This window comes from Oncorhynchus mykiss, chromosome 2, assembly GCF_057628025.1.
Source record: "Oncorhynchus mykiss isolate SJ-2025 chromosome 2, ASM5762802v1, whole genome shotgun sequence".
NCBI lineage: Eukaryota > Metazoa > Chordata > Actinopteri > Salmoniformes > Salmonidae > Oncorhynchus > Oncorhynchus mykiss.
Genome location: NC_143023.1, coordinates 60451903 through 60464245, shown reverse-complemented (window position 1 = coordinate 60464245; position 12343 = coordinate 60451903). Strand labels below are relative to the sequence as shown.

At 44.6% G+C, this 12343-nt stretch overlaps 1 protein-coding gene across 7 annotated transcripts in view; it reads left to right on the top strand.

Moving 5' to 3' along the window:
• The window catches only part of LOC110501743 (receptor-type tyrosine-protein phosphatase gamma), a 73487-nt gene that overhangs the window by 49391 nt on the left and 11753 nt on the right, over window positions 1–12343 (top strand). For 2 of the 7 annotated variants that reach the window (XM_036952092.2, XM_090203782.1), the window contains exons 8-13: window positions 2081–2231; window positions 4151–4335; window positions 4611–4737; window positions 8223–8263; window positions 8429–9032; window positions 9951–10490. In XM_036952092.2, coding sequence (XP_036807987.2) covers window positions 2081–2231; window positions 4151–4335; window positions 4611–4737; window positions 8223–8263; window positions 8429–9032; window positions 9951–10490 — 1648 coding nt within the window. Of the gene's footprint in view, window positions 1–2080; window positions 2232–4150; window positions 4336–4610; window positions 4738–8222; window positions 8264–8428; window positions 10491–12343 lie in introns of all 7 variants that reach the window. The other 5 variants (XM_036952111.2, XM_036952102.2, XM_036952073.2 and 2 more) reach the window with 3 other exon arrangements.

Here is a 12343-nt window from a genome sequence, read left to right as displayed (position 1 = left end):
TACAAACACACTTTCACATATAACACACTATTACAAACACACATAATACACTAGCATAATGACCCAATAAATACTCAATCTAAAAAAATATTGATTCTTCATCGTAGTCCCACAACATAGTCCCACAACATTTCTATATACTATATTTAAATTGTTTTTAAATAATGTTTAAACTTGTATATTGAAAGGTTTCTAGTTTGCTCAGTTAATTTATTCCATTTCTTTATTGCTCTAAATCGAAATGTTATTTTGCCCATTTCTTTTTTCTGTCTGGATAACGCATAGATGGTGGACAATCTATTCCTAGTATTTACGGAATGTCTGTCTCTTACCAACTGAATACCATTGTGAATAGAACTTGGCCGTTTTAAATGATGTATATTATAAAATAAGATAAGCATGTTTTTTTCAATTATCTTGTCGATTGATTACCAACCAAGTACACTGCGCATGACTGCAACAGAAGAACCATATCTCCGCCTTAAAACAATCCTTGCTGCTTTATTCTGTGCATTCTGCAGCCTCCTAACTTCACTAGATGATGCATTTCCCCAGACCACCGGACAATAGTTCACTTGACTCTCAACCAATGCCTGTGTTATTTGCTGAAGGATTTTCCCTGGTAAATATTTAGCTATCCTTCTGATTATGCATGCTGTTTTAATTTTTTTTATTTTTTTTTACATAGATTAGTTATTTGAGACGACCATGATAAGCAGTTGTCTAGCTGCACTCCCAGTAGTTTGGTTTCTGCCACTTCTTCAATTTGTACTCCTCCCATACTTAATTGTATCCCATGCTGTTTTGGCCTTTTCCTAGTTGAACAGACTGCCCAAATGTATTTCTGAAGGCATGGATGTGCTATGGCACCTGGCATCAGCAGCACCATTTTGTGTAGAGGACTGAGGGTCTTCCAAATATTGAAAGTGTTATTTTGTAAATGTGTATATATATTTTGTTCTCATGTTTTTCCTAAATTTTTTGTTGGGGGGGGGGGGTTAGAATAATATTTTGGTATTTTGTATATAGTTATTTCATTCAAAATGTATAACTTCACCAATTTGGCCACTTGGGTACATTTGGGCTACTTGTGCGGGACACCTGGGTAACTTCATGATAAATGTCATGTAAGCACACACATTTTGGAAGTTATCATTCTGAAACTTTGCACAAGTACTGTTGCCCTCTTATGTTTTTCACTGAAATTGTCCCCATCATCCTATCTGAATGTTTGTTTTATCTTGTTAATTTTAAAGATGATGATACAACAATAAAAAATAAAAATAAAAAATGTCATTGTATTATCTAAACCAGATAGATCTATTGTGTTATATTCTCCTACATTCAATTCACATTTACACAAACTTCAGAGTGTTTTCTTTCAAATGGTACCAAGAATATGCATATCCTTGGTTCTGTGCCTGAGCTACAGGCATTTAGATTTGGGTATGTCTTCAGGCGGAAATTGAAAAAAGTAGGGGGGTAGATCTAAGAAAACACGTTTTCCCATCTCAAGAGGTTAAATTTACAATTTAAAAAAATACTATAGTAAGTGTGTACTAAGTGCCAAGTAAAGTAACAAGGTTGACTGTAAGAGGGTTGACCAGAAAATGGCCAAAAAGAGTAGAACCAGCTCACCTGATTTTACACTATGATTTGACTATGAAATGTTCAATATTTATTTTGAAAGAAATATTTTAAAAGGAATAGTTTCACCATATTTAAAGGAGAGTTCAGTTCACGTGACAGGGTCGATCTTAAACTGAGAGCCAGACGTAAATGAATCACTGATCACATAAAATAAATGAAAAACCTCAAGAAATGACTTTGTCGAAGCAACAAAAAATAACTAGGGCTTTACAATGATGGCTACGCCGTTGATAAATGTTGGGACTAATTTGGTTAAAATATTCCTAGAAATCTCAGAGGCATTGTTCTGTATGAATGTGTTGGTTGTATTGTATTCTAGCTGGTGATGTTCTGTGAGGTGATGACCATACAGCAGACTTCCTCTGTGACATTATTTTGAGTTTATGCTATGAGGGGTCATAAGAGGTTATAACTGTTCATTGTGTTGTAGCTGGAAATGTTCTGTGAGGTGATGACCATGCAGCAGGCGGGCTACGTGATGCTGATGGACTACCTGCAGAACAACTACAGGGAGCAGCAGCAGCAGTTCATGGGCCAGGCCTTCTCCTCCTACACCGGCACAGAGGAGGTCCTCACTCCCAGTATGTACCTGTCTGTCTGTCTGTCTGTCTGTCTGTCTGTCTGTCTGTCTGTCTGTCTGTCAGAGGGGGTCCTCATTCTCAGTATGTACCTGTCTGTCTGTCTGTCAGAGGAGGTCCTCACTCCCAGTATGTACCTGTCTGTCTGTCTGTCAGAGGAGGTCCTCATTCTCAGTATGTACCTGTCTGTCTGTCTGTCTGTCAGAGGAGGAGGTCCTCACTCCCAGTATGTACCTGTCTGTCTTGTCTGTCTGTCTCCAATAATCCATCCAACCATCTGTCGTATTCACTCCTGGTTCTTGGCACTAACACCTGATTCAACTAATCATCGTCTTGATGATTAGGTGATGAATAGATTCAGGTTTGTTAATGCTGGGCTGGAATAAAGTCTGCTGCCAAGTAACTCGCAGACAAATAGAGCATTAATATGTATTAAGCCTACATTGTCATTGTAGCAGAGCATAGAATGCTTAATTCTGAGCAGAAAATAGCAACATACCAATAACAAACATCCTAAATATATTTGTGACACTTTTGGTGGACTATTAAAATGTCATAGGTGGATTTTGATACTTGTGAGGCAAGACTGGTAACCCAACTGAGAACCTGCAGCTTGTTATGGGCAAAGGTAATCTGTGACGCACACGTGCACACACACACACACATATATACACACACACATACACATGGTACACTGTGGCTGTCTCAGAGATCATTTGATGTATCATACTATGACTGGTTCCTGACCCTACTAAAGCCGTGATGGCAGTTTGTTGTGTGTTTTCTGGTTAGACATCAGCATTAATCAGGACTTTAACTAGCATGTGGCATGCTGGCAGGCATTCAATATAAGACAGCATGTGTGTCAGCATCTGTGTGTGTGCGCCTCTCTTAATTATACCCTGACTCTCTATATCCTTGAAGGGAGAATTTAATTGCTGTGGATGCTTAGGCACCAGGCTAATACACTAGCCCCTCTCGCGCTCTCATCTTTATGTCGCTCTCTCTTTCTCTTTCCCTACATGCCAGCAATTGTATTAGTCTCTCAGTTTAAATTTCTCTCCCCTCTTTCTCCCCTCTTTAGACCTGGTGGTCGCTAGGTGTTGCTAGGTTACTGTGGCTGCCCCCTCTCTTTCACAGAGCACTTTCCAAATGTCTTCGGAAAATGGATACAGTGCATTGAATATGATATATAATGTACATGAATCGGTGTGAGATGCACATCACAAAAAATAAAGAAAATAACTGGAGAACAATATTGCTGTTTCTTTGCTCCTCTCTGCCCTCTTGTGTTGAAAAGGGGTTAGTACAAATGTGAGTATCTTTCTTAAATCCCTCAGCATCATTAAAAACATGAAATGAATGCATTCACCCCCTCACCACAAATGATTTCCATGGTCTACTCTTGTGTCGCCCTTTTGACCCTTCTGGGAAAAGAGGATACGTAACTAAGTAAACTGAAGTGCAGGCTTTAGCGTAGATCGTGTAGATAATGTGTCAACGATTTAGTTGTTGTCCCTGGCCATTGTCTCAGGTCTCATTTTGATTGATTTAAATCTCTTTCTCCACCCTCTAATCTGTGTTAATCCCAGAGTCTCAGTGTGTCTGCGAGCTGCATTAGTGCCGCAGCACTAATCTTTGATGGTGACCTTTGACACAGGCATGAGGCACGGGTTTACCTCTCTTAACGAGAGAAACACCCACTTGTGATGACCATTATTCCCCCATGCAAATATTTTGGTTTGAAGTTTGAAGTTTGAAGTTTGACATTTATTCTACACAGCATTTCTTTCTACCACTGCAAGTGATTATTTTACGTGGAATTCTTATGAATCTAAAATCATTTGGATTGATTTATTTCTCACTCTTTCTCTGTTTCTTCTGCCTCTCTCTCTCGCTCTCTCTCTCTCTCTCTCTGTCAGTCTGCAGTTCAGAGCCGGAGAACGTGCAGGCAGACCCCCATAACCTGACCAGCCTGCTGGTGATGTGGGAGCGGCCACGGGCGGTGTACGACGCCGGGATAGAGAAGTACTCAGTTACCTACAAGCTGGCCCAGGGAGAGGACCCTCCGGCCTTTGAGTACCTGACCGACGGAGACCAGGATGTGGTGAGGGACATTTATGTAGCGGGGGTTGTTCACGGAACTAATGCTTGTGATCTGGAGCTCAGCAAACTAACACGCAGATCACCAACTGAGGCCAATCACATTTTGGAAGGTTTGTGTGAATGAGCAAATGAATGAGGGAATGGATGAAGAAACAAACAAAGAAACTAAAGAACCATAGTATGATTGAAAGCAAGAACAGATCCTACAAAGGTATAACCCTCCACATCGCCTGCACCCTAAACCCCATGTACTCCCCTCTTCCCGTCGTTCCCCAGGGGGCCATATTGCAGGACCTGATGGCCAACACCAGCTACGTGGTTCAGGTCTTGGCGGTCTGCACCAACGGTCTGTACGGCCGCGTGAGCGAGCAGCTGACTGTCGACATGCCGATCGACGACCCTGGTAAGAGCGACCGCGACCGCCAATACGTCTACACAGACCGTACATAGGGAGGGGGGGGGAGTTATACTCTGCCGTAGCGTTCTGCTGACATAGAGAGTAGAGACCAAACATAGACGGTTGATCATTTTCAAACAGTTCCTTTTACTGTATCGCTTTAATGGTAGGTCTTAACAGCAAAGTCACACTTACCGCTAGTGTAGTCTAGTCAGTCAGTTTGCCGATAAGATGCCCTGAAGGCTTCTCAGATAGAGTATGACCAGATTGTGTTAAGGGAATTCTGAAGAAGTTAAAGATGTAGTTCTGTCCTGGTTTCTGATTGGTGTCCACGTGGTGTCCGCAAATGACCACACATTTCACACCCACCGAACTGTCGCTGGTTTCCAGAGCCACTTCTGTTTCCCTAGCCGTCTTGGCCATGCTCCCTGTATGACGTTGTTTGTGATTGGAGAAGCCCACCCCCCCCCCCCCCCAGATTCTCTGTCTTCTCTTTGTCCAGTTCTGTTCCTTTAAACATGCACCCAGTTCCTCTATGTGCCACAGTAAATGTATTGCGTGTATTGTACTCTGTCTCTGGTGAAATCTTCTGTTCATCTTTCTTTGTACCCTTTTCAAGTGTGCTTTGATTTCTAAGACGGAAGAATGCCCCCCTCAATCTGTTTGTTTAAGGTATTCCACGTGTACCTTCTATGTCACACAAAATATAAACAATTGCACTTTTGTTTTGAAATGGCATCTTTTCCTCCTGTCACAGTAAGAGAATGTTTGCTTATGTGCAGCATTTGTATGAAATGATGGGTTCTCTGTATATCCTGAATTGTAAGTTTATAATAAACACATTTTGTCTTGCTAAAAATACTCGGCATCATATTTCGATGTGCATGAATTGTGTACACTCATCCAAATGACTTGAAACAATTGTGTGACCGAATGTGCTGTGACAATTGTGGTGACAAAACAACTCATTTGTGAATCGTGTTTGTGAATTCATTCCTTCATCCCTTCCCTCTCCACTTAACTTTTGAAAAACCCACCTCATGCTTTACAAACCCACTCTGATCTGGCCTGAGGCCTCCATGATGTGTAACTTAGTCCCATCCAGGTAAGAGGATGTGTGTGTGCGTGGGCCGCCTGTGTGTGCATGTGCATGGGTGCGTTAACACTCAGTTTGTGCTGACGCGGAAGTACTACCTGTGGATAACTTTCCCTCCTGTTGTTATTTCTCTATCTCTCTCCCTCTCCATCTCCCTCTCCCTCTCTCTCACCTGGTGAGACAGCAACATATTCACCAAGATTTCTAATATAGGTTCATACTATCTAATGACTTGCCGCTTCATATACTGTGGACCCATTGAAAGATGTGGATATCAAGCTTCCGAAGATTTTTGTCAAGCCTCTATCCTGGACCCGAAGACCAATCTGTGAATTAAAATACATTTTTTGCACCCAGTTCATCAAACAAATACCATCAAAAACAGAATGGTTTTCACAAAATACTCAATCTGTTTGTGTGTGTGAGTGTCTCCTTGTGGTTATTCTTTCAGTTACAGTTTAAAGTACGTTTGAAGTAAAGTGTCTGTCTGTAAGAACGTCGTTGGGTTTGCCAATGGGGCCAATATCTCAGAATACAATGTCATTGTTACTAATTGTCAAAGTTGTAACTAAGGGCTCTGTGTTCAATCCGCATCGTGGAAGTTCAGCTTTACAGCGTGATTGAAGTTTAAAGGCAATGTTCCTGCTTTAGCGGACTGCATTCAAATCAAATGAATCAAATACATTTTATTTGTCACATACGCTGAATAAAACAGGTGTAGACCTTACAGTGAAATGTTTACTTACAAGCCCTTAACCAACAATGCAGTTTTAAGAAAAATACCTGGACAAAAATAAAAAAATGAATGTAACAGTAATTAAAGAGCAGCAGTAAAACAACAATAGAGAGGATATATACAGGGGGTACCGGTACAGAGTCAATGTGCTGGGGCACCGGTTAGTTGAGGTAATTGAGATAATATTATTATTAGAGTTATTAAAGTGACTATGCATAGATAACAAGAGGGGGGGATGCAAATAGTCTGGGTAGCCATTTGATTAAATGTTCAGGAGTCTTATGGCTTGGGGGTAGAAGCTGTTTAGAAGCCTCTTGGACCTAGACTTGGTGCTCCGGTACCGCTTGCCATGCGGTAGCAGAGAGAACAGTCTATGACTAGGGTGGCTGGAGTCTTTGACAATTTTTAGGGCCTTCCTCTGACACAGCCTGGTATAGAGGTCCGGGATTGCAGGAAGCTTGGCCCCAGTGTTGTACTGGGCAGTGCACACTACCCTCTATAGTGTCATGCGGTCGGAGGCCGAGCAGTTGCCATACAAGGCAGTGATGCAACCTGTCAGGATGCTCTCAATGGTGCAGCTGTAGTTCGAGTCGTGCCTGGCCGTGCAGTCATGATTGAACAGGTATTACAGGAAGGGACTGAGCACGCACCCCTGAGGGGCCCCCGTGTTGAAGATCAGCGTGGCGGATGTGTTGTTACCTACCCTTACCACCTGAGGGCGGCCCGTCAGGAAGTCCAGGATCCAGTTGCAGAGGGAGGTTTAGTTCCAGGGTCATTAGCTTAGTGATGAGCATTGAGTGCACTATGGTGTTGAACGCTGAGCTGTAGTCAATGAACAGCATTCTCACATAGGTGTTCCTTTTAGGTGTGGAGTGCAGTAGAGATCATCTGTGGATCTGTTGTGGCGGTATGCAAATTGGAGTGGGTCTAGTGTTTCTGGGATAATGGTGTTGCTGTAAGCCATGACCAGCCTTTCAAAGCACTTCATGGCTACAGACGTGAGTGCTACGGTGTCGGTAGTCATTTAGGCAGGTTACCTTAGTGTCCTTGGGCATAGTGACTATGGTGGTCTGCTTGAAACATGTTTCTATTACAGACAGACAGGGAGAGGTTGAAAATGTCAGTGAAGACACTTGCCAGTTGGTCAGCGCATGCTCAGAGTACACGTCCTGGTAATCTTCTGGCCCTTCGGCTTTGTGAATGTTGACCTATTTAAAGGTCTTACTCACATCGGCCGCGGAGAGCGTGATCACACAGTCGTCCGGAACAGCTGATGCTCTCATGCACCGTAAACGCTGCCTATGTCGGCTCAATCGGAAATTACCTTTCAATTTATTTCACGGAATCTGTAATGCTTCAGCTTTACAGATTGATTAGAGCCCTAAATTGAAGGCCAGAAGAAAAACAATCACACAAAACAATGTCTAGGCTGTTATCTTCCTAACTTGTCAGACTGTTGACCATATCAGTATCAGTCTTAGTTATTTATTTGTATGAACATACTTACAGTAACCCAGTGAGCACAAGACGTTGAAAAGGCGTATAAAAAAAAAAATATATATATATATATATATACATATTTTCTACCTCCCAAAAACTTATTTTGCTCTTTATTGTTTGCAAAATGTTTCTAACGCTCTCATCTGTGATTATTTTCAGAGGAGACCCCTGATCCAGATTCTACTGGATTTGCAGAGGAAGTAAGCATAATATAACATACATTTGACTTATTTCATAATGCAATGTGGTGATACTGTCTGTAGCGCACTGCAAGAAAAAACATGAATTTAAACATAGGACAAGGAGTAGTGTCTCATAACAAGGCATCAGTATATGTGGTGTGTGACTGTGTCTTTCCCCACCAGGAGGACTATGGACCCCGGGTTGAACCGGGTGAAGACCAGGACAATGACATGGACTGGACCACCCCAAGCTCTACGACGACCAGGCCCAAAACAACCACTGGCCTACCAAGCCTCCCCTTGCCTGGTATCAGAACAACCACCCCTTCTTCTGTCCAGAGGAGAACCACCACTCCAGTGTCTCCTTTCAAGACCACTCAGCCCAACCGATCCCATACGTCCACGGAGCCGAGTGTAAGGTACCGCACCACGACCAGAGCTCCAGCAGAGGGGGCCGTCTCACCAGGCAGCAGAGGGAGCGGGAGTACACAGAAGTATACCACAACAGCGACCATGCCACTGTCTCGCACTGATGACGTCACCACTTCCTCAACCAGAAAGGAGAAGGGCAGAGGGGTGGTGCACCCCGTGACCGTCCCAAGCGGCAAAGGCAGCGGTGTTCCCATGGCCATCCCTCTCCCGGAAAGCTGGACCGTGGCCACTTCTTCCCCCTCCCTTTTTCAGGGGGTACCACCACAGCCTACAAGTCCCAGCATGCCCTTGTTTTCGTCCACTGCCTCCTCCTTCGGCAGCGTTCTCTCGCAGACCACGCAGCCGGTGTTCAACGGTGAGATCCTCCCCTCCACCCTTCCTGTGTGTGACACGTCGACCCCTGGTTACCCCGGCTCCGCCCCTAGCAATGCCCCCACCGCCTGCCTGCATGCCCCTCCTTCGTCTAGACCTGTGTCGTCTGTGACCCCTCCTGCTCGGGACTCCCCGCATGCTGCTACAGCACTGTTGTCTAGTGGTGACTCATTCCTCGCTCCCTCCTCCCTCTCCTCCCCCACCCTGCCTCTCCTCCCTCACCCCTCACACCCCCTGTCTGGTTGGGAGACCGTAGTTTCTCATGGTGTTGGCGATGAAGGCGATGATGATAGTGGTGATGGCGATGTGTTGTCTGGTTCTTCATCCATGGCCTCAGGTGACCCCGCACTATTTAGTGACACTCCCCCCCTTCAAACTCTCCCTGACTCGCCCGTCGAGTGGGACCTGTCTGAGCTAGCCTCTAGACCGCTCCCTGCAGCCTCTCTCTCCCTGCAGCCTTCTCTTCTCCTCTCTAGTGACTTCTCTCTGTCCGGGGCCACCCCGGGAATCACTGACTATGTCTATGGCAGGCTGGGGGACTCTAGTTATGCTACGGGCGGTGTAATAGAGTCTTCTCTGTCGTGGGTTGTTGATGGTGGCGGAGGGTTCACGGTAGCTAGCAATGGTGTGGAGTCGTTGTGTAGCTGCTCTCTGGATGGCACCTCGTCCTCTTCCTGGTTGCATGCCTCTCCTCACCTCCCCCTGCCCACGTCTGACTGGGGGGCGGCTAGCCTAGCGCTCTACTCCTCCGGTAGCGACTTAGACCATCTCATCCATTCATCTCTGGCGGGCTCCACCAACCCGTCTGTAGGTCAGCCTCTCTTCTCTTCCTCCTCCTCTCCTCCTGTTCCTCATCCTCCTCTCTCCGGTTCCCATGGTGACCTGCACGTTTCTGTTACAGCCACGCCGCTCCACTCCAAGGACCGCTGGGTCTCGGCCCTCCGAACCTCCGCCCCCTCCTCTTCTTCCTCCCGCACGGCCTCCCCCGTCACCCCCACCCTCACCCCTGACCTGCAGACGGTAGACAGTAATGCGTCTGGCTCGACCCTGTCGGGAGAAGCTCAGGAGGAGCTAGATGAAGAGTGGGACAGGATTCAGAGTTCAGCCTCGGCCTCGGCCTCAGGGGAGGGAATGCTCCCTTACATCCCCACCGCCCCCCCCCCATTCACCTCTGAGGTTGCCGCCTCTCCCGATTCCGACAATGATGAACGCTCCTCTGCGTTTTACTTTGAGAGTGAGAGTGGCAGTGCTGTCGCCACGGAGACGGCGGGGAGCACAGCAACAGTATCTGCGATAACTGCGGCGGTGCCCTGGCCGCTAGGTGGGGAGGAGCAGAGTGGCTCGGGCCAGGGCGAGAGCCCTTACGACAACGAGATGTCCTCAGACTTCAGTATCCCTGAGCGCACAGAGAGAGACTCTGAGGAGGAGGAGCCAATCGCAGGTAAAACAAACATCCACAAGGGGGCAACATCTCCCCGTACATCAAGGCAAGGCACAGTGCTGGACCTGTTGGATTGGGGAGAACTACAGCTTCCATGATGCCAATGGAACAGGAAATACTCTGGAATTTAGGAGGCACATCACCTAACACACCACCTGTCTACGATAACTAAAATCCCATAAGATGAAAGTGTGTGTGAGAGTGTTTGTACCTGTGTGTGTGTGTTCACCATCATGGCCTTTCTTTGTAGAACAAAGACATTACTTTTTTATACATTTTGATTGTAGACCTCCTAACAATTTAGACCCAGGCCGCTCTACTGTGTCAGGATCATGTTGAAGTTCACAATCAGTTCCAAAGTCATCATCATTTCAGTGTTCTTTGTTACGTATTTTCTGTTATATTCATTCACATTTACTTGCACGTGCCTGTGTCTCTACTGTGTGTTTGCTGTAACATCATGCGACATCCTGTAAAGGGAATCAGATCTCTTGCAAATCCCAACTCGCACCAACATAGATTGTTTGCCTTAGCAGACCACAAGTGGTCAAATTCCCCATTAAACAGTCAATGTAATTCACAAAACACTTGAGATGGTCTCAGGGCCCCTGTTTAGAATCTTTTCAGATGGATGACCTCTTTAATATTCCATGTTTTTGTCATCATTCAGACCCCAGACAAAACAGCTCATCGATAGAAACTATCACCTGCATTTAAGTCTTTGCATTAGAAGCGGGCAGAAAACAGTTTTGCCCAATAGGTTTTTATGGTCTCCACTCATTCACACTTCTTATACATTTGCTGCGTTGTGAGTCCCATAGATTTAAGCCCTTGTGTGCTTCAAGCTTCGAGCCATACTCCTGAACTAACCTTTAGTGCATGTTAACTATGTGAAAGCATTTGTGTTCACTTTCATCCTCATTGCCACCATTGTATAAGGTTTAGAGAGGTCGCTAGGGGTTTAGATTTGTTCGCTGAATGGGTATAAAGATGTTGAAGCAAAGGTCTAGGGTAGCGTTTCAAATTGAAGTCAACAAGTCTACGTAGTTCAAGCAGGAGCTCTGAATTAGTCAATGTATTAGAACACAAAGACAAGTTGGACAATTCTTTAAAAGTGCTTTTTTTTTGGTACAAAACAACAATACATGTAGTTCAAATGCTAGAGTAGTCCGATGCTAACACGTTTCACTTGCCAAGTTTTGTCTCACCTCTATGTGAAATCACATGTTTATACTGCATTACTTGCTCAACCTTTGCGATGTTTGTTCTTGAGTACGGAGTGGGTGTATTGATTTACTACTGAAGTGTTTGTGAGTCAGTATGTACAGTGGCAAGAACAAGTATGTGAACCCTTTGGAATTACCTGGATTTCTGCATAAATTGGTCATAAAATGTTATCTGATCTTCATCTAAGTCACAACAATAGACAAACATAGTATGCTTAAACTAATAACACAAATTATCGTATTTTTCTTGTCTATATTGAATACATCATTTAAACATTCACACTGTAGGTTGGAAAAAGTATGTAAACCCCCTAGGCTAATGACTTCTCCAAAAGCTAATTGAAGTCAGGAGTCAGCTAAGCTGGAGTACAATCATTGAGATGAGATTGGAGATGTTGGTTAGAGCTGCCCTGCCCTATAAAAAAAACACTCACAAAATGTAAGTTTGCTATTCACAAGAAGCAATGCCTGATGTGAACCATGGCTCGAACAAAAGAGATCTCAGAAGACCCAAGATTAAGAATTGTTGACTTGCATAAAGCTGGAAAGGGTTACAAAAGTATCTCTAAAAGCCTTGATGTTCATCAGTCCACAGTAAGACAAATTATGGAGAAAGTTCAACACTGT